At 37.5% G+C, this 22,629-nt stretch overlaps 2 protein-coding genes across 2 annotated transcripts; both read right to left on the minus strand.

Annotated features, from left to right (window-relative positions):
• Window positions 1-1,867: 1,867 nt before the first annotated feature.
• Window positions 1,868-14,180, minus strand: LOC110752643 (patatin-like protein 1). The gene is made up of 8 exons (XM_088244707.1): window positions 14,049-14,180; window positions 13,617-13,798; window positions 13,334-13,523; window positions 13,050-13,211; window positions 12,665-12,946; window positions 12,352-12,527; window positions 2,058-2,069; window positions 1,868-1,958 (listed from the first exon to the last, which is right to left on the minus strand). Exons 1-8 carry the CDS (start codon window positions 14,178-14,180, stop codon window positions 1,868-1,870), a joined length of 1,227 nt encoding a protein of 408 aa, XP_088100833.1.
• Window positions 14,181-20,383: 6,203 nt separating this feature from the next.
• Window positions 20,384-21,685, minus strand: LOC110752642 (mitogen-activated protein kinase kinase kinase 3-like). Its single transcript, XM_021953344.1, has 5 exons — window positions 21,678-21,685; window positions 21,016-21,070; window positions 20,845-20,913; window positions 20,555-20,759; window positions 20,384-20,457 (listed from the first exon to the last, which is right to left on the minus strand). The coding sequence occupies exons 1-5, from the start codon at window positions 21,683-21,685 to the stop codon at window positions 20,384-20,386; spliced, it is 411 nt and encodes a 136-aa protein (XP_021809036.1).
• Window positions 21,686-22,629: the final 944 nt, after the last annotated feature.

Here is a 22,629-nt window from a genome sequence, read left to right on the forward strand (position 1 = left end):
CTAATATAACCCAATTCAAGTATTCATATATAATTATTACTTAATTAGAGTATTACAAATATATTTAAATAATATAGCCGCATGGATATACTGTTTAAAATAATATATTTAAAGAGTATAACCGTGCGGCTATACGCCTTCAAATAATATAACCGTGAGTCAATAATATATGAGGAATTATTATTCCCACAATCTTGATTTCAGAGGCCGAGCATACCCAATGCATCCACTTATTCAAGTTGTTTAAGATCATGATCTGTTACTCATTTTTTATTGTTCTCCTATCATTGGCCATCTTTAATTATTTTAAAAGGTATAGCCGCACAACTATACTATTTAAATATATTATTTTAAATAATATAGCTGTGAGGCTATACCTTTTAAATATATAGACTTGTATTGATTTGTTTGGAAAAATAATTATTTTTTAAAAAAAGGATCTCGGTATATATTTAAAGAGTATGGCCGCGCGGCTATTTTATTTATTAAAATAAAATAAAAAATGACACTGGTATAGCCGGACGGCTTTACTCTTTAAATATTATATATAAACAGTATAGCCGATCGGCTATTCTATTAAAATTTATTTTTAAAAGGGACCCGCATAGCGCCTAGCCGCCTAGCTGGACAATTATAATTATTATTTTTTAATAAAAGAACGTATAGCCGCTTGGCTATACTCCATAAATAGAATATTGTAAAGGTATAGCCGCGCGGCTATACCTTTTAAATACAATAACCTGGATTTCTTTTTTAAATTACTTTAATTAGTAGTTATGTTTTAACTATTATTTACTTAGTGAATAATTAGTATTTAAATCTTTTATTAAAGAAAAAATTGAAAAAAATAATTACTATTTATTAAATAATATAATTTATGGAGTTAATTAAAATATTTAATAGGAATTATTCAATAGAGAAATAATAATTAAAACATAATTAGTAATGAAAGTAATTAAATCATGCTTAGATATTATTTAATTACCAAAAAGAAAATTAAAAAAAAAGTTTATTGACCTAAAGATATTAAGTTTATATTTATTTTTGTAACACTTGTATTAAACATGAAAAATACATACGTACATGTACAATACGTTTACTTTGAAAAAAGAAACGTGCATTTTACTAAGTCTTTAAGACATATACAAAAAATGAAAGTATTATTGAAAATACATACGTACATGTATAATATGAGTATTAAACAGGAAAATGCTAAATTCTTTATACGGGTAATAACTCTGAAAAAGTCAAAAATCAGAAAAGGGGCAATGAAGACTCGGGTAATAGCCAATAGTACTAGATAATGCTCTAAGTTACTCTTATCGATAAACGAAAATAAGGGAAAAATAATTATTTAAAAAAAAAAAAAAATCCCAGTAGATATCTATACTATTCATTGAAAAAATAATAAAAATAAAAAGGACCCTGAAATGAGACATGATTTCGAATACCCCTTGTAGGCTTCTTCTATAGGTCAACAAGATAAAGTCGTTCGTTAAAAGTTATCCAAATTGGTTCAAGTTTTTTCATGCAGCAAGCCAATCATAGGTTCGTTCTTCTTTGCAGATGCAGTAGTTCAATCTCAAGGATCTGTTCATTACTAAGGATTAATTTCAAAGTGCTTTTTGTTTTTTGTTTTTAATTTCATAGTGCTTTATCAGTGCACACAAACTCCAACAACATAATGAAGAAGAAAACTTAACAACTCAAGCTGCTTTCATTGGCCACGTCATGAATAAATTGAATAATTTCCCAGTTACAAATATATACATAACATTGGGAGAAATAAGTTTCAGAACTGAATTACATGAAATAATAAATAAATAAAAATGATTGAGCTATTTATTTCTCTTAACGAAAAACATAACTACAAGGACTTATGTGAGAGCAGAGCAGCATTTTCGTGAACGACCAGTCTCTTCCTCCGAGCCCTCTCCTCAGAGAGAATTTTCGCCATCCTACATGATCATGCAAATTAATGGACAAAACAAAAGTAATCAGTATGATAATTTATTGAATTTACACAACTTAATGAGAATAAAAGAGCAAATTTGTACCTTGTTGCATTCCTAAAAGGACACAAATTAATGTGCAAACAACCAATTAAAAATACCCGCAAGTGCACGAATCTAATGAAGTATAGATTATGTAAGTACGGGGTCGATCCCACGAAGAACTTGTCGGTTTCCTATAAGTTCTAATTTGAGTACGTAAAGAACACTAATTTTACACAACACACAAACACAATACAAATTGGAAACTAAAAATGAAGTAAGGAAGATAAAAGAAATGAAACAACACAAGAAAACAAAGAAAAACACAAACAGCACTTTCTATCACCCGTTTATCACCATTTGGACAGATTCGTTTCTCTGTTTTTCAGTTTCGACCTCTGTCCAGTTTTTGACCTATAACTTTCCAACCGTTTATCCAAAATTCACGTTCTTTATACGGTTGGAATCAGCACAGAAAATGCAAGAACACAACGCGGACCAAAAGTCCAAAACAATTACGAAACAAACAAAATTCAGTGACAAAGACACAAAACGTGTCAAACACGCAACTCACACACACATTGGGGGGGTTTTTTTGATTTGGTTCAAGTGACCTATTTCTATTGCATGAAAGTAAATGGACTTTGAATTTAAATGTGAATGGCAGAGATGAATTATCAAAATGTGAAATTAAAATGTAACAAACACTAGGGTTTCGGAATCCACCCTAAACAATTCTACCCATGTTCATGGATACTCAAGTGATGAACTCTAAATGTATTGATGAAGATGTTCGCAATCAAGACCATGGGTCGTGGCTCAAGACGCATTGATTCTCTCTAATATACGTAAAGTGCATGGTTCGTGCTACAATACTTGTGCCCTCCTCATAACCGAACCTAGGTATGGTTCGTACTTCGATTCGATTGCAAGGAAAACCCATTAAGTTCAAAGAGAATATGAACATCACAAGAACCCTAATAGCATGGTGTTTACATTAGGTATTCAAGAAACCAATTCACATGGATGGTTCTTACTCCATCCATCTATTGCTTAGGAAAACATGAAGATACATATAATCCCAACAACCTCAAGAAGCATGCTTTCAAAGGTAATCAATCAAGGAAAACACACATCAAGGATAGATTAATTTGGTGAATTGGAATTCATCAATTGTTGTCAAGAAACCAATTCACATGATGCTCACTTAAACAAGTTCAATCATTTGTTGCTAATTAGAAATTGTGTTCTTGGTTATCTTACACAACTTCTCAACTTTAGCTACATGCATACAACCTAAGGTGATTAAGCAAAGGAAGCAAACACATATCATAAAATTCAATTAGTGAATGGGGTTCATCAACAACATCTAGAAATTCATACACTCAAGCATCAAAACAATAAGGTAATCATGTTTAGGGCTTCAACCTAAGCCCTAGCTATGGAGTTTAGTTCCTCATAATCATTTCAAACACAAATTCAAAATGAAATTAGAAAGAGTTTACAGATTTTCAGAAAATGATGAAAGCTTCAAGATCATCAATGGTGGAAGTCTTCTTCTCCACTTTTCTTGACTGCACCTTGTCTTTCTCCTAGCTCCAAGCTCCAAAATCTGCTCTCAATTGTGTAGAATGGTGGAATACCCTCTCTCCCGTTGCAAAAACTCCCCCAAATCTGATTGCAATCCCTTTTGACTTCCCTCTCTCCTCCTTTCCAGCTTTTCTTTTAGTATAAAACTTATTCTTTCTCTAAAGCTATTGCCCATTGTCCCCTTGCAAATGATGAAACCTTGTTTTAAGGTATAATCCAAGGCTCCAATTGACTCAGGAAATGCCACTCAAATGCAATCCATTGTTACCAAAAGGTGTGGTAACAAGTAGAAATAAAATGCTATTAAGTGGGGGTGAAAACTGGGCCAAAACAAACATCCAGAGCCAGCGTCAATTGTCCGATCAGCTGGATAGGCTACACTTGCCCAATGGAGCTCAAATTTGGATATGTTGTAGTTAACATCCATTGGAACAAGTCCTATGAAGATCATCACCTCATCCAAGGACCGGAACATGCTGATCCAAGGCCACGAGTTGACCTACGAAAATGAACAAAAACAGAATTTATATCAAATAATGCACTTTTAGCTCATTTTCATACAAACCAAGGTAAAACCTATTAAAACACAAAAAAGAAGTAAAAAGCTATAAAATGTCAAGAACTAACTCAAAATAGTGGGTGAATAACATGAAAAATCATGTGTAAAAATGAACCGAACAAACTTCCCAAACTTATCTTTTGCTAGTCCTCGAGCAAAACAGAAATTAAAACAAGACTCGAAACAAAACTTTCCGAACACTTTCTAAGGAGAGAGCAACTCATGCAAACGACTCAAAAGTTTTCACAAGAAAAACTCAGTTTACACATTATTCACAAGGCGGCAAAATTCATAACACAACATGCTCAAGTGTAGTAGTGTGATGGCCAAATGGAACTCATTCTCCAATTTCAGTTTTCACACAACTTCAAAAATCATACCAAGCACAAATGTAACTTCAAATCTCACCAAAGTTGTCCTCTCACAAATGAATCACTCGGAAGAGGGTTACAATGCATCACTCAATAATAAATATGAGAATAGAGTTAAACCATACGGGACTTAACTCAAAATTAGCAAGATGAAAAACATGCATGAATATGATCTCAAGAAGGATGCTAAACACTTAAAAGCTGAAAAATGTGTGCAAATCAACCACATGACATTTAGGATCAATTTAGGTCTTTATTATAGGTTGTAATGGGGCTAAGGGTGTAAGGTGAGTAAGAAATGAAGGATATGGATACAACAAAGTCCAAGGAACTCACAATGTAAGAGCATATAATCGTTGACTAAAAGACTTTGAAACATCACGCTTGAGATTTTCACTCAGTTTTTGGTGATCAAATAGACCACAAAGCCTTATACCTCCACTAATTATGATTCACACTCCTTCCTTCCATTTGAACAACCAAGAAACATGGAATTGAAATTGAAACCATTGCCACTTAACCACGACTTTTCTCTTTTCTTTCACCCTTTGAGTGAAGTACTTTTTTTTTTTTTTTATTTTTTTTTTAAAGAATGTAATAACCCTTCCCAAACTTAGCATGAAAAACACATCTAAATTAAAGCTCACGAGTTCCTTAGAAAGGTGAATTCTTGTTTTTCAGGCTAAGGCTAGAAGTAATAATTGGTTACTTGAAAGAAAAGGCATACATATAGGCTCAAGGTGGTTAACAATGGAAAATCATGCTTAAGCATGCATAGGGTTAGCTTGAAAGGCACAAACGGTCCAAAGAGGGCCTTAATATCATTTCTCAAATGTCATGTAATCAAATTGCACAAGAATGAGTAACTTTTAAGTGCTCAACCAAATCAATGAATAATGAGATCAGACAACAACTCAGATGACAAGAAAAGTAAGAATATGTGTATAACACTCATGAATTGAAGCACAAGGCTCAAAGCTCACATTATATGGTTATACAAGTCTAATTCATGCTTGATACAATTCTTTGGATCATGCAAGTCCCTCAACTGGAGAATTATGAAACAAATGGCAAGTGCATAGAGGGTTTCAAACATATCATGCTAGAACGATGCCATTTAGTGAATAACAAATTATTATTTTTTTTTTATTTTTTTTTTTTAACATCTTCAATCAAGTCATGTAAACATTCATCACAATCTCATCATATATGTCCGGAAAGTGACTTGAAAACAAAAAAGACTCAAAACTGAAAAGAAAACAGAACAAATTAAAGCAAGAATTTAAGCGAAACGAAAAAGACTTGCTATCCCTTCCCAAACTTAGAAATAAACATTGTCCTCAATGTTAAAGAATTCAGGCATTAACAACGTTATAACAAGAAATAAAGGGAAAGAGCAAGTAAATACAAAAACAAAAAAGAAAAACAACTACAACACGGTTGCAAAACAAAACAAAACAAAACAACACCAAACAAAACCAAACAGTAAGCCCTAACAACAATCTTACACATGCAGAAATCCAGCCCAATGAAATGCACAAACCAAATGAAAGCCCAACCCAAACGAAAGCCCAAAAGCGAAGAAAGTAAATAAAAAAATAAAAAAAATAAAAAACAGAGAAACCAAGTCAGAAGCACAAAGAGCGAGGACTCAGTAAAATAGAAAAAAGTGGGCCCTGAAGTCTCGGCACCTGTGAGTCACGGGAAACAAAGTGAGAGACGTGTCGACAAGCAGCGGTCTCTCTCTCGGTCCCAAGCCAGAATTATTGGCTTCATAGGAAGGTGTGACGACTTTTGTTTCTCAAAAGTGCTGAAAGGCAGAACTGTAATTAAAGGGGTTGGGGACCAGGTGAGGTGACCTAAGGGGATAGGCCGTAAGGGCCGCGCAAAACGCAGAAGCGCCGTGTCTAGGGTTACGTAGAAACTAACTCTATAAAAGAAGAAGAGAAAGAGTTGGGGAAAAACACACAAACGCAGAAACACACAACAGAGAAAAGAAAGAACAAAAGAAAAGAAAGTTCAAATGGCTTCTTCCTACCCATTCTCGCTGGATCTCAACCTAGCTCCACCGACTCAGACTCGGGGCCAAGCAGTGGCACCAGTGTGGATGCCCTACTTTGCCTCTGCACGGGGGCACGTGACAGTGAATGACTCGATACTGCTGGACAACGATGTTGCCCTTGGAGTTGCTAGAAATCTAGTAACTCCCAAGGATATACGGGTGCTGGGATCAAGGGATGACAACCGGGTCGTGAGCGATGCTCTGGCACTAAGCGTGCAAAGCACCGCAACAGTCGCAAGTGTGGGTCATCGCCTACTTGCGAAGTCCCATGAAGTGGAGGTGCTAAGAGGTCAGTTGGCGGCGGAGCGAAGTATGGTGGAAGAGTGCCAGAGTATTATTAAAAGTTTAAAAAGGGAAAGGGCAAGGATAGTGGAGGTGAATCGACACCAGCTAGAGGCGTTGCGGGAAGAGAACCAAAATCTCTCAAAGATGGTAAGTGTTTACGCCCATGACATGAGAAAGCAGCTGGAGGACCTGGACCAACCGGGTAAACGCAAGAAAACCGATCGCGAGAGTAGGTATGCTCAAGCTAAGAGTGCGATCTTTGGGAGCTCGAGTGATGAGCCCCAAGAGGCTGTGCGTGAAGCCCCGGAAGAGGATAGCCATAGGGCTAAACTCAAAGGTCCAATGGCCGAGACACCGAGCACTGTGAAAGAATAATTTCTAATGTATTAGTGGTGTGCCTGGTTGTCTTTGCCCTTTCCGTGTATTTGTTTGTTTGTTTTTTTTTTTTTTTTTTTTTTTTTTTTCAGAAATAAAAGAAATGAAGTTGCAAAAGAAAAAGAAGCACACTTCCCAAACAAAACAAAGACGACAGCCGAAAGGGTAAACACACTTCCCTAACTAAAATAAGACAAAGGTGATAGCCGAAAGGGAAAGGCAAAAACACAAAACACTAGAAAAACACGGAAAAAAGAAAAGTAAAGTGAAAGTTAATGTGCTCCCCCTTGAAGCGATTAGGTCGAGCATGCCCCGGAAATCCGAAATGGCGTTGGCTCTCCCTCTCATCTGCATATGTCTATTTAAGCCACGCCTCTGCAAGCGGAAGAGTACCCTGCAATTCTTTCTGCAAACTCAAGGAAAACCATCAAAAACATCCAAAAACAAAACAATGGCATCCACATGTACTCACCTTGATGATCTCAACCTTGAGCTGTCACTAGCACCACCAAATTCCCAGATAAGGGCTCCTCCAAACCCTATCTTCCCAAACTCCTCATACCACCATGGCTCGGCCTCAAACTTCTCTGAGGTGGTGCCGCGAAGGGCAGTAATGCCGGAGGGCATGACTGTCAGCAGACTGACAGTTGCAGATCACCTGCATGTGGCGCAGAGGTCTGACCAGATGGCAGTGGACGAGTCCCACAATCTAACCGTGCTCAACGCGGTCTCGGCCACAAATTTGGGCATGCGCCTACTGGCGAGAACACGAGAGTGCGGGGCACTGAGTGAGGAGGTGGCGGCCCTGAAAGCTCTGGTGGCGGACCTGCAGAAGCGGCTCTACAGTGCCAGCCAGCATGTAGAGATGCTGCAAAAGAGGAATGAAGATCATGTAGAGCTTTTGCAGGTTCTACAAGCAAGAACAGACAGAGGCAATTAGCAGAAGCCTCAGGTGGTGCAAAATGCAACAATGAACATGTGATTGAGAAATTTATGTTTTTTTTTTTTTTTTTTTTTTTTTTTTTTTTTCAAGTTTGTGTTTGGAATCACATGTATGGAATGAAATAAACATTTGAGCCAAAGTTCAGTGTGTGCAATCATGAAGCAATTTACTTCCCAAACTTAACAACAAAATAGAAACACAAACAAGTAAAGGAAAGTAAAAGTAAGAAAAACAAAGAGAAACAACAAGAAAATCGAAATTACCTTGGTTGGAGATTGAAATCCTAACTCAAAAGGAAAATAAATAAATAAAGTAAAATAAAAGTAAGTTTGAGTCTAGAGAAACTCCACTTTGAAGCGATTAGGACGACAACAAACTTCTTCTATTCACCTTGGGTTGCCTCCCAAGAAGCGCTAAGTTTAAAGTCTTTTGCCGGACTTCCAACATACTTGGGTCACTTGGGGGGTTTTGGCTCAATCGCCTCCTTGTGCCGAACATGAAGTTTCTTCAAATCCCTTTGCCATCTAATCAACCCATTTCGTATTCTTTTCTTTTTATGCACATGAGTAGGTTTCAAAAGCAATTTTAAGCGCTCTTCAATACGTGGATTAGATGGAGGAGGCACAAATTTAGGGTCGGGTGGCCTTCTCATTTGAGTAGAAGGAGTGACATTGAACATATGATTGGTGCTTGGAACATGGATGTTCAGCTTGTCTTCCTTTAGTACTTCAAAAACAGAATATGGCATTAGATTAATTGAAGCACCGAAATCAATTAAAGGTTCCTCAAATAATTTATCACCAACTATACAAGGAATTGTGAAACTTCCTGGATCTTGCAAATTGGGAGGAAGCTTCCTTTGCAAAACAGCAGAAACCTCTTCCGTTAATGCAACAGTTTCGCATTCCTTGAGCTTGTTTGCATCCAAGGAAGGAATATTGACTTGCACTTGCTTGAAAGTTTCCAATATGTCCTTGGCATGTTGATTTTTCCTAGAACTCATCAACCTGTGAGGAAAAGGAGCATGTAAGATATCTTCATCAGTAGGTTCACGACTTACCTTCTCCTTTCTTGCCCTTCTTGCAAGTTCATGCTTTGGGATCCACTCAGGTGAAGATGCTGTTTGTTTATCTTCCCCCTTGTTGATTTCATCATTTTCCTTAGGCCCAATCACTTGCTCAACCTGCATTTCATCAACATTGTGAATCAAATTTTTAGAACCATCAATTTCACCAATTACCTTACCAGTTCTCAAGGTAACTGCTTGAACATGCTCACGCCCATTTTGTATCACTGTTTGGCTAGACATTATCCTAGCTTCCCTTTGACTCAAAGATGTGACAATTTGCCCCACTTGATTTTCTAGATTGGCAATGGCCTTAACCATTTTCTGTATGTGGGTATCATTCCTCTGCATATGGGTGTCATTCCTCTGCATGATGAAACTATCTGTGTGTCTAACCATTGAAGCAACAATTTCTTCCAAAGTTGGTCCTTGAGGTGGTTGGTGAGATTGACTAAGTGGTGGTGGATTATAATATTGGGGTTGACCATAAGGTGGACAAGTATTATGTTGGCCTTGATATGGTTGATATGACCCTTGTTGAAAATTTGGATTGTCGGTCCACCAGAAGTTTGAATTATTTCTCCACTCCGAATTGTATGTTTGTCGGAAATATTCATTCATAGGCAATTCATTATGAAATGAGCCAAAAACATTTGCTTCTTCCATCACAAATTTATTGGAGTATTCTTACATAGTAAGTTCCACAATTTCAGTTGCGGCTGCCATTGGAGATGGTGGAGGTGACTCCTCGGATGTTCCTGTAAGAAAAAGAAACAAAAATAAATCAAGATAAAATGAAACAACAATCAATAAACAAAAATAAAACTAAGTACTCTAAACATACTCAAACAAAACAAATAAGCAACCGTGCCAGTTCCCCGGCAACGGCGCCAAAAATTGTTGCATTCCTAAAAGGACACAAATTAATGTGCAAACAACCAATTAAAAATACCCGCAAGTGCACGAATCTAATGAAGTATAGATTATGTAAGTACGGGGTCGATCCCACGAAGAACTTGTCGGTTTCCTATAAGTTCTAATTTGAGTACGTAAAGAACACTAATTTTACACAACACACAAACACAATACAAATTGGAAACTAAAAATGAAGTAAGGAAGATAAAAGAAATGAAACAACACAAGAAAACAAAGAAAAACACAAACAGCACTTTCTATCACCCGTTTATCACCATTTGGACAGATTCGTTTCTCTGTTTTTCAGTTTCGACCTCTGTCCAGTTTTTGACCTATAACTTTCCAACCGTTTATCCAAAATTCACGTTCTTTATACGGTTGGAATCAGCACAGAAAATGCAAGAACACAACGCGGACCAAAAGTCCAAAACAATTACGAAACAAACAAAATTCAGTGACAAAGACACAAAACGTGTCAAACACGCAACTCACACACACATTGGGGGGGTTTTTTTGATTTGGTTCAAGTGACCTATTTCTATTGCATGAAAGTAAATGGACTTTGAATTTAAATGTGAATGGCAGAGATGAATTATCAAAATGTGAAATTAAAATGTAACAAACACTAGGGTTTCGGAATCCACCCTAAACAATTCTACCCATGTTCATGGATACTCAAGTGATGAACTCTAAATGTATTGATGAAGATGTTCGCAATCAAGACCATGGGTCGTGGCTCAAGACGCATTGATTCTCTCTAATATACGTAAAGTGCATGGTTCGTGCTACAATACTTGTGCCCTCCTCATAACCGAACCTAGGTATGGTTCGTACTTCGATTCGATTGCAAGGAAAACCCATTAAGTTCAAAGAGAATATGAACATCACAAGAACCCTAATAGCATGGTGTTTACATTAGGTATTCAAGAAACCAATTCACATGGATGGTTCTTACTCCATCCATCTATTGCTTAGGAAAACATGAAGATACATATAATCCCAACAACCTCAAGAAGCATGCTTTCAAAGGTAATCAATCAAGGAAAACACACATCAAGGATAGATTAATTTGGTGAATTGGAATTCATCAATTGTTGTCAAGAAACCAATTCACATGATGCTCACTTAAACAAGTTCAATCATTTGTTGCTAATTAGAAATTGTGTTCTTGGTTATCTTACACAACTTCTCAACTTTAGCTACATGCATACAACCTAAGGTGATTAAGCAAAGGAAGCAAACACATATCATAAAATTCAATTAGTGAATGGGGTTCATCAACAACATCTAGAAATTCATACACTCAAGCATCAAAACAATAAGGTAATCATGTTTAGGGCTTCAACCTAAGCCCTAGCTATGGAGTTTAGTTCCTCATAATCATTTCAAACACAAATTCAAAATGAAATTAGAAAGAGTTTACAGATTTTCAGAAAATGATGAAAGCTTCAAGATCATCAATGGTGGAAGTCTTCTTCTCCACTTTTCTTGACTGCACCTTGTCTTTCTCCTAGCTCCAAGCTCCAAAATCTGCTCTCAATTGTGTAGAATGGTGGAATACCCTCTCTCCCGTTGCAAAAACTCCCCCAAATCTGATTGCAATCCCTTTTGACTTCCCTCTCTCCTCCTTTCCAGCTTTTCTTTTAGTATAAAACTTATTCTTTCTCTAAAGCTATTGCCCATTGTCCCCTTGCAAATGATGAAACCTTGTTTTAAGGTATAATCCAAGGCTCCAATTGACTCAGGAAATGCCACTCAAATGCAATCCATTGTTACCAAAAGGTGTGGTAACAAGTAGAAATAAAATGCTATTAAGTGGGGGTGAAAACTGGGCCAAAACAAACATCCAGAGCCAGCGTCAATTGTCCGATCAGCTGGATAGGCTACACTTGCCCAATGGAGCTCAAATTTGGATATGTTGTAGTTAACATCCATTGGAACAAGTCCTATGAAGATCATCACCTCATCCAAGGACCGGAACATGCTGATCCAAGGCCACGAGTTGACCTACGAAAATGAACAAAAACAGAATTTATATCAAATAATGCACTTTTAGCTCATTTTCATACAAACCAAGGTAAAACCTATTAAAACACAAAAAAGAAGTAAAAAGCTATAAAATGTCAAGAACTAACTCAAAATAGTGGGTGAATAACATGAAAAATCATGTGTAAAAATGAACCGAACATACCTCACGAGAGCCTCTTCATTTGTAACCTCAGGATGAACAGGCTCGAGTTTACCGGTACCAAAATTCAATCTCGAAACGGGTTTCTTCAACAATGCCTCTCCAACTTTTACAAGATCATTCAAGTTTTCTTCTGTGGCAATATCCACAGAAGCCAATGTTCCACTTAGTGTATCGTCCTGCATTCATTTCCAATTCCATGCTTAGTTTGTTTTGTACATAATTTAGGCGCATGTATTTTGATTCTGTGTACATATACATAACATAAAAACAAATAAACGACCACTTGACATTTATCTCAATTTTATTGTGTTACCTGAATTCGGAGGTAATTGCCATTAGACTGAAGAGCTTTAAAAAAGGAACGACTGAGGTACTCATTCATGTCAGTATTTACTCTCATAAGAAGATCCACCAGTGGAGCCGAACGATCTTTTCCGATCAGCCAATCCAGAGCACCCCAACAAGCTGCTTTTTTGGCATCGTACTTCTTCTCAGATGTCATACCAGTCCCCAGTGATATAAGTAAGACCCGCTCATGGATGCCAGTGTTGCCCTCGTGCATGTCTATTTCCGATTCGGTTATACCAACCACAGCCTACCCACGAAAAAAAAAAAGGGTAAAAAATTAATTAATGATCATATATATGAATTATTCAAATGCAAATTAAGTTTTTGAAATTGGGTCACATCAATATTACCGGGTTATTGGCAGCAATTCCACCATCAATGAGATTGAATTCTCTTGATTTGCCTGTTGAAGTTGTGGAATTAAATTGATGAGGTGGAAGGTAAGCTGGGGCTGCTGAAGTTCCAACACATATATCCGACATCAAAGCATCTAGGCTGGGATCCTTTTTCAACTGAAATCATGATCACCAACATATATACACAAAATCAAGAATTATTTACAAAAAGAGAAAAACCAAGAATCAAAATTATATACACATATGTGTTCGAATTAGGAGATAATTAATAAACAAACCTTATGGCTGGAGAAAATAACTGCACATCCTTGCTTTATATCAGTAGTTGGGATTGCAACATTAGTCAACATGTCATGCAAATGTTTGTCTCCTAGTATTTCCTTCAACAGCTTACGTAAATACTTCCCATTATATTTGGGCCCTACTAAACATTTCAAATAATGTATGATTTTGCCAATGCGAGAGCTGCTGTACAAGGAATCAAAATTAATTATTGTTACTCGTTATGCATATAAAAGGTACGCAGTACAAGACTCTCTGTCAACAATTAACTATACGTACCTAGGTTGGGGGAAGATCTTAGGGCAATGTTGGCGATAAAAGGGGACAATATCTTTAGCAGAATATAAGGGGCGATTACTTTTATCTGGTGTAGTAAGCATGGACGCCATAAGGCCACCTGTGCTCGTCCCTACAATCCAATCAAGATAATCTACAAGCCTTACATCATTACCATCTATCTTCTGCATATAGCAAACAAGTAAAGTAAAAATTAGTTGTATTAGATTACAGAAAAAAAAAAAGAAGCAAAATAACGCAATATATATGTACATAGCGGCATGCATGCAGTGGTAATGTGGTATGATAAAATTTTGGAGCACTTGGTGACAAAATGCAGACCGGGCTCATATTTTAATGAAAGTAATATTGTTTGGTGAACAAAATTTGATATTATAAATTGCTCATAATAGAGTTTTAGTTTTGATTTTTTACCTGAAGCGTAGACTCTAGGAATGCAAGCATAACTCCTGGAATAATCCCTCTTATTCCACCTCCATCAATAGAAAGAACAGTAGTGAGACCTCCGTTAGCGTGAGCATGAAGGGATGATTTTGATTTCTCCATGAGTGAGAGATTGAATGCACAAGACTTAACAACGAAAACTAGAGAGCGATTGATTTGAAGTTTCAAGAATCTCAAAAAGAAAGCTTCGCAAGTTATGGGATTAACCAATTGAGTTGTGGGACTTTATATAGAGATCTTTCCCTCTGTGAGCAGGTAATTTTAGTTTCCATTTTTATATTCTAAGTTGTATTTACTTTCCTTTTTGTATAGTTCCTATTGTAATTAGGACTTCTTTCCTGTATTGTTAGCATTTCCTACACAGACAAGTTTATATAATATATTAAATAGTAAATTTGATTTACACCCCTCAAATTCAATTTGCATTACCTACAACCCTTCACTTTTTTGTTCTTATAAATAATACCCAATTTTTATAAGTAAAAACTCATGACTAGGATCCAACTTATCAAGTTACCTTATTAAGCTCAATGTCTGATTTACTATAATTTGTTTATTCCCAAAATATCCCTATCACCAACAAATGCAGTGCAGTAGTGGGTCTTGGAAAAGGTTTAAAGTTAGAATCTCCCTCCGTGTCATGACTCATAGTAGTGGTGGTTCCAGCCTATGGCAGGTTGGGCTCAAGCCCGGCCCAAATATATGTTAAATAAATATTACCCACACTTTTCTCTCTCCTCTCTTCTCTTTTGCCCAGCCCAAATTTTTGTTAAAAAAATATTACTTACACTCTCATCTCTCTCCTTTCTCCTTTTTTTTTTTTAAAAATAATTCTTTTCCTTACACTCTCCTCTCTCCTTTTTTTTTTATATTCTTTTCCTTCTCTCCTCTCTATCTCTCTTTTTTTCCGTTGTTTTCATTCTCTCTTCTCTCCCTATTTTTTTTTTCTTTCTTTTCCTTCTCTCATCCCTCCTCTTTTTTTTTTTTTTTTTTTTCCGTTCTTTTTCTTCCATCTTCTCTCCTCTCTCCTCTCTCTCTTCTCTCTCTCTTCTTCTCTCCCTTTCTTATTTCTTCCTTTTCCTTCTCTTTTTTTGTTAGAAAAATATTACCTACATTACTTATGATTATTAAAAAAACTTTGTCTTGCACAAAGATAACTATTTCGGAAATTACGAAACATGATTGATAGGGCTATAGAGCTCGAGGTGGAAAGCTAAAAACGGATGTCATAATAAACGTTTATAAAAGGAAATAAGGGGAGAAATGAGGTCACAACTGGTTAAAAAAAAAAACCCAGCTCCGCCAATTTTCTTCCTTCCCATTTCTCTGGAAATCAATCTAGTTTTTTTTAAAATTAATGTAGTCCCCTATTTTATCTTTCTTTTTAATGTAAAATATTTTTTTTTTCTATTTTTTTCTTTTAATTTTTCTTTTGGTTTTTATTTTAATTTTTGTATTTATAGATATAAATGCATTTGAGGGTAAGGCTTATTACGTCTCCTCTCACTATGTAATTTTTTTATTTATGTTTATTAATGAAATTCACTTGTTTTGTCCAGTTTGTTATATAAGTTTTGCCCGGTTGGCTTTCGAATCCTGGAATCGCCACTGACTCATACATAACAAAACTGGAAGCCATGAAGTTTTACATGTATTCGTAGCAAAAGAGAAAGGGTATATATACTTACCTTCAAGAAAAGGTATAGTCAGATTTATTTAAGGGCGCGTGACAGATTTATCTAGACTAAAACCACCATCTTCTTTTTGTTTTGTGCTAAGAATAAAGTTCATTCATTGTATTATCGATCAAGTATGGCTAAGTCCTTAATAAAAAACCCAAGTACTCTAAACCCCTCCGTGTCATGACTCACACATAACAAAACTTGAAGCCATAAAGTTTTACATGTATTGCTGAGCTGGAGATTGTATGCATTGGATTCCATTGCTTTGTATTTACTCTTGACTGCACATGTTATTGTATACTCTGTTTGTCATGCTTTACTTAGCTCCATCTTCAAGTTCGAATATTTCTGGAAAGAAAGAAGACAGAGATAAACCATAGCATGCTTTCGGCTCAAAATCATGATAATGGCAGAAAATAACTTTAGTACGATGGATTATATAAGCTCTAACCTTTGAATATGGATCCAAAGGCTCAATGGGTAGGTTCTCCCTCCTACATTCCATCCTGTGGAAAACAATGATAACCCGCAAGCCACAAAAGTGGAAGCCATGAAGTTTTACATGTATTCGTAGCAAAAGAGAAAGGGTATATATACTTTACCTTCAAGAAAAGGTATAGTCAGATTTATTTAAGGGCGCGTGACAGATTTATCTAGACTAAAACCACCTTCTTCTTTTTGTTTTGTGCTAAGAATAAAGTTCATTCATTGTATTATCGATCAAGTATGGCTAAGTCCTTAATAAAAAACCCAAGTACTCTAAACCCCTCCGTGTCATGACTCATACATAACAAAACTTGAAGCCATAAAGTTTTACATGTATTGCTGAGCTGGAGATTGTATGCATTGGATTCCATTGCTTTGTATTTACTCTTGAATGCACATGTTATCGTATACTCTGTTTGTCATGCTTTACTCAGCTCCATCTTCAAGTTCGAATATTTCTGGAAAGAAAGAAGACAGAGATAAACCATAGCATGCTTTCGGCTCAAAATCATGATAATGGCAGAAAAAAACCATGGATGTGCTGGATTTGCCCCTTTGCTCTCTAGCGTTTTAAAAGGTATTATCAAGGCGCACCTCATGGAGTGCGACAATTTGAGGCCTCCTGAAATCGCATCAAGGCACCACTCGTATGGCAAGTTACATGATTGAGGCACGCGCTATGTTGCAGAGGAGTTGCAGAGGTGTGTCGCTGATGGAGGCTCTGGTTCACGAATGAAGAAGACAACTCTATTTTTATTTGTTACAAACGGCGTTGTCCTTCATTTACGTTTAATGAAACGCGTGTTTCAATGAAGTGTTTAAAAAAAAAAAATCAAACTCTTCGGTTTTGGTGCAACCGTTTCAAGATTCATTGTCTTGCTTCATTTACTTGGTTGTTATAATAAATATTTCATTATAATAATGTAATACCAAAAGGCTTACCCATCCGTAAAAAAAAAAAACAAAAAAAGAAAACAACGAAGAAGCCTTGCACAATGCTCTCAAATCACCATTTGATATTAGAGTCTTTGTTTAATTAGGACTTGATTGATACTACTTGTTTGTTGATCTAATCTTTTTGCTGTGATAATATGTTTTTATTATTAATTTTGTATTTATTTTATCGTGCTAATCAATCTTAAAATTAACTAAGGGTCTGGTTTTCATAATATGTTTTTTATTCAGTCCTTGGGCAGTACCAAAATCATTATTGCCCCTCTCCTGAAAAATTCTTGGATCCGCCACTAGCGCCGACCACCTTGCATGGTTGCCTTCCACCTTGCATGGCCAACCCGACCACCGTGGATGAGCGCCGACCACTCTGCATGGTTGCCCGCCACCTTGTATGGCAGACTCGACCACCATGGATGAGCGCCAACCACTCTGCATGGTCACCATCCACCTTGCATGGCTGACCCCATCACCATGGATGAGCGTCGACCACCTTGCATGGAAGACCCGACCATCGTGGATGAGCACCGACCACTTTGCATGGTCGCCTGCCACCTTACATGGCCAACCCGACCACCAAGCGTGACAGCAAAATGGGCTCGTTTCCATCGACCACCGAGCTTCGCCTCTGTCACTCCTCGATTCCGACCAGACCTCACCATTGTTGCCAACCTAGTCTCATTGCTGCCCACCAGACCTTACCACCGTCATCGACCAGGTCCCATGGTTGCCCCCAACATAGGTGCTATTCAGTGAAGTTGCGTGGGATTGGTCAAACCACCTTCATGTTACATTATCCATTATGGCCGGCTTGGTACTCTCTCCACCTTGTCCCACCATGGTCAAAGAGAGAAGGAATATTAGCTTCATATGTGAGCTCGGCTTGACCTCACTATTTCCACCTTATCCCACCATGGCCAAAGAGAGACAAGGAAAATTATATCACCACACGTGTGCTCAATTAAGCACGAATGATGACTATCTCGATGCCGCAAGTAAGGGATTACACATACCTATTATTATATAAATTACCAATTAGTGTGCATTATCATCGTACCTTCATGTCATAACATATATACAACTCTATTACATCGCCATCATTACATGGCATACATCACCGTCATTTCATGGCATACATGGCAACCATGACACAACGTACATTGCCATTATGACATGGCATACATCACCATCATTGCATGTCATACATCGCCGTTATTTCATGGCACACATGGCAACCATGACACGACATACATTGCCATTATGACATGGCATACATCGCCATCATTGCATGGCATACATCGCCATCATTGCATGGCATACATCGCCATCATTACATGGCATACATCGCCACCATGAAACTACATACATAGCCATTGTGGCATGGCATACATTTTCATCAATGGCATTCATCGTCATCAAGTCCTTACATACAACACCATCATCACAACATTATGTGATATTTGCTTGGCTTGACCTTGCTATCTTCATATTTGAGCTCGGCTCAGCCACACCATCTCCAATATATCTTGCCATGCTTAAAGAGAGGGAAAATTATATCTTCATATATGAGCTCGGCTCAGCCACACCATCTCCAATATATCTCGCCATGCTTAAAGAGAGGGAAAATATTATCTCCATACATGTGCTCGGCTCGGCCTTTTATTCATATATGTGTTTGGCTCGGCCTTATTATATCTTCACATATGTGTTCGGCTCGGCCTTATTATCTCCATATGTGTGCTCAGCTCGGCACCCCTTCCACCTTGTACCACCATAGTCAAAGCAAGATAAAGAAAATTATATCTTCATATATGTGCTCGGCTCGGCCTCACTACCTCTAACAAATATATGCTCGGCTCGGCCAAACACTGGTCTTACTTGAAAGTCCCTAGCCAAGAAGCTATTTTCGACTGTGAACTTGGGGCTTCTGTTGACACACGGTTTTACCTCACTTGGGTGGGCCTCTAATGGGCTGCCACGTCGGTAAGCCCAAAGAGAGAAGTCAGTTGTTGTTCTCTTACAAAAGGGACTCTCTCCTCTTGCTGAAAGGGGGACCCCAAAAAAGACAGGGAGCCAAGAGAAGAATGCTCTTGGCAACTCTCTCTTTTCCTCCAGATCTCTCTCCTCTTCCATTTGTAAAGGCTCTCAAGCCTATCTCCATATTCAAATACAAATACAAAACTATAAGCTATAGTGAATGTAGCCCCCATTATGAGTGAACCACTTAAACACTTGTGTTATGTGTGTGATTATGTCTTAATTCATTATGTACAAATTCGCCCATTAACAGGATCTAACCAAAGTCCACGTCTTTGGATAATTTTTGGTACTTCAACTTACTCATCGACTAGATTTGACTGGATTTCGTAACTTTCCCAGTATTTCTTTGCATTGAGAGCACTTGGTAAGTTGCATTTTCAAGCCTTTGGTAGATTTAAAATCTTTTGAGCTCTTTCCAAGTTCATTGAAGACAAGAAAGAGGAAAATAAATTATCATTTTTGGTAGTTAGCCGTAGTTTGGTTTTCGGGAAATTTTTGGACCCAAATGATGGGAGCAAAATCCAGTAAAAACAAGGGTGTTGATGCCTAAGCACAATCATCACCGCCACCTCTCCCCCCCCAACAATCTCTTGAGCTCATATGAGGCAGCATTACAGTCATTTGATGCCACTTTCCAATAGCGCACAAGCCGTGTCATCACCTCACTCTCCATTGGAAGAGGTTACTGAAGACTCAAAGTTTGGTCTATATACACTGAAATAGGTTATTGATTATTTGCTTAAAATGAACCTGGAAGGAAGTGGTTAAAGTCATTCTAGAATGCAAGAAGGATATATGCAACAATAAAGAAATGTTCTCTCTTGTAGAGGAACTTTGAGAACAGTATTCAAATATTGGACTTCTGTACTGCCCTTGAGCAATGTCTCAAGCGTGCGCACAATAACCAGCTGATAATTCGAGCAACAGTTTGACAATTTGAGGAAGAAGTAGAAGTTGGAGCGGAAGAAGAGGTGTGAGAGGACCCTAAATCTATTGCAGCTCTCCGATTTGTGCTCAAATTTGCAAATTCAAACGCATCTTTTGCAATAGCTTTAATGCTATGATGGATGAGTTCTTGTACCACAGGCCCTCAAAACTCGTTTTGGCTGTTCTTTTCAAGTCATTCTTCAACTTCGGATCTACTGCTTACAGCATCTCCACTATTATATCTTTAGCACCTTTCAAGTCCTTTATCTCACCCTCAACATCAAAGCATTGAGCTGCAAATCAAGGATTTTTAAATTAGTTACCACATACATTAATTCAAAATCAGCTAACGTCATGCACTAATGCACTTGTTACTTACTCAATACTCACCACATCCAAAATCACCCAGCTTTGCTTCTCCATCATGCATGAGGAACACGTTGCAAGGCAATAAATCACCATGGATGAATCCTTTTCCATGGAGATATACCAAGCTTTGCATGATACCCATGGAAATATTCCAGTATGTTTTCTTATCCAATTTTCCATTATCACGCAACAAATCTTCTATAGATATGTTTGCCACATAATAAAACTATATATTAGAATCACAAATCAACTTAGTGACACAACAATTAATTTTCTTTATACCTTTCACAAAGTTCCTATTGAATGTAAACATGGGGAACATCAGGGTGTTGTGATGACCTCTCTCCAGAAATCCCCAAAGTAGGTGGCTTTACCCATGACTAGATTTCAGAAAAAAAGAAATTGATAGACAAACATATGTTAATTTCTTAATACATTTATGTAAAAATATTTACTTGATTAAATTAGGATTGATTGCTCACCCTGTAAAAACGGATGACATTGGAATGTTCAAGCTTGCACAGCGCATGAACTTCCCTAAACAATCCAAGCATGATTTAAAATAAGTGCACATAATCACAATAATATTTTTTTAAAAAGTCAAATACTTAATGACTGTCTCAAAGCTCATGTCGTTTAGACTACCGATTGGGATCATCTTGATGGCATAGAAGTTTTGGTCAATCTTGTGCTAGCATTTGTAGGCGCAACCGAGGGGATTGGTAACCCCTAGGGTAATGTAGGGATCGGCAGAGACCCAATTGATCACCCCAGAGGATTGGTAACCTCAGGGAGATGTTGGGATCTTCATGGATCCAATTGATTGCCTCAACGGGATTCGTAACCCCTGGGGTGATGTAGGGATCGTCATGGACCCAAATTGATTGCCTCTAGGGGATTGGTAATCCTTGGGTGATGTAGGGCAACCCAATTGATTGCCCCAAGAGGATTGGTAACCTCGAGGTGATGTTGGGATCGACATGAATCCAATTGATTGCCTCCACGGGATTGATAACCCCCGGGTGATATAGGGATTGACATGGACCCAATTGATCGCCCCAAGAGGATTGGTAACCTCAGGGTGATTAGGAGAATGTATTTATTCAATTTATAATTTGAACTATCTAAGCACTTCTAGGCTTACCTTCTCATTCTTAATGATAGGACTCCAAATCATGCATCCCGAAATAGGACATGTCATCTCCTCCATGCTGGACAAACACCAATAAATTAATACAATTAATCGAACAAATTATAAATAAGTTTTTTATTTGTGGCAAGGCTTGACTGGTTATTTGAAGTTGGTACCATGTACCTTTCGCACCTGATTGGACTTCAAAAGGTTGAATACTCATATAAATCCATATTCTCTCTCCCTCGCGTTTCTCTCTGTCTCTCTCCTCCCTTCGTTTCCTAACCCTAGCCGCAACACTGCCTCTCTTCATCTCTCTCTCTCTCTCTCTCTCTCTCGTTGAGATTATTCTTTTGAGATCTTTGTGTGTCTTCCTGCCTTTTCTACTATCGGTATTGATTAAGTTTATCCTTGTTTTTTATTTTCTTAATGCTTGTTAGGTAGGATTGTTTATCACAGAGCTTAGAGTAATGGCTCCTGCTAAAGGTACCTCATTTCTCATGGAACTGATATATTTTGTATAATACCCAGAAAAGGAAGGAAAAAAAGAATGTGGGTTTCATAGCTTTCTCATTCTTCTAATTTTCTTTTTCTTTATTGGTATTGGTTCTTTTGATTGTTCAAGTGTTTGATGTTTGAATGCTAGGCTTGATTGGTTGGGCAATTTCATATCTCCCTATAGATTACTCGTCCAAAAGGAGGATTTTTTCTCTTCTTCTCCCAAAAACTATGCCCTCTCTCAACCCAGACCCCTGTTTGCCTCTTATTCTCCGTGTCTCACCCTTATTTTTGGGGCTGCCTCTTAGCTTGTTGTTCTGATTTTGGCTAGATCTCCCACCTTTAGACCATTGTTGTATGTGTTCTTGATGAGGTTTGGTGGTAGATCTTGGTAAATCTCCTTCGGATCTATTTTCTGTGGAGGTGTAGCTGTTTGATCTAGGTAGGTCTAGGTATATCTTCCATC

Source organism: Prunus avium, chromosome 7, assembly GCF_965620075.1.
Source record: "Prunus avium chromosome 7, drPruAviu1.hap1.1, whole genome shotgun sequence".
Taxonomy (NCBI): domain Eukaryota; kingdom Viridiplantae; phylum Streptophyta; class Magnoliopsida; order Rosales; family Rosaceae; genus Prunus; species Prunus avium.

Excerpts from the sequence above, each read along its gene's own strand:
- LOC110752643 (XM_088244707.1), bottom strand. The coding sequence starts at position 14,180 with ATGGAGAAATCAAAATCATCCCTTCATGCTCACGCTAACGGAGGTCTC. Across the intron at positions 13,799-14,048 it reads TCCTAGAGTCTACGCTTCAG|AAGATAGATGGTAATGATGT; the intron begins GTAAAAAATCAA and ends TGCTATATGCAG. Across the intron at positions 13,524-13,616 it reads AAGATCTTCCCCCAACCTAG|CAGCTCTCGCATTGGCAAAA; the intron begins GTACGTATAGTT and ends TTCCTTGTACAG.
- LOC110752642 (XM_021953344.1), bottom strand. Across the intron at positions 20,760-20,844 it reads AACACCCTGATGTTCCCCAT|TTTTATTATGTGGCAAACAT; the intron begins GTTTACATTCAA and ends TCTAATATATAG. Across the intron at positions 20,458-20,554 it reads GCTGGGTGATTTTGGATGTG|CTCAATGCTTTGATGTTGAG; the intron begins GTGAGTATTGAG and ends CTTGATTTGCAG.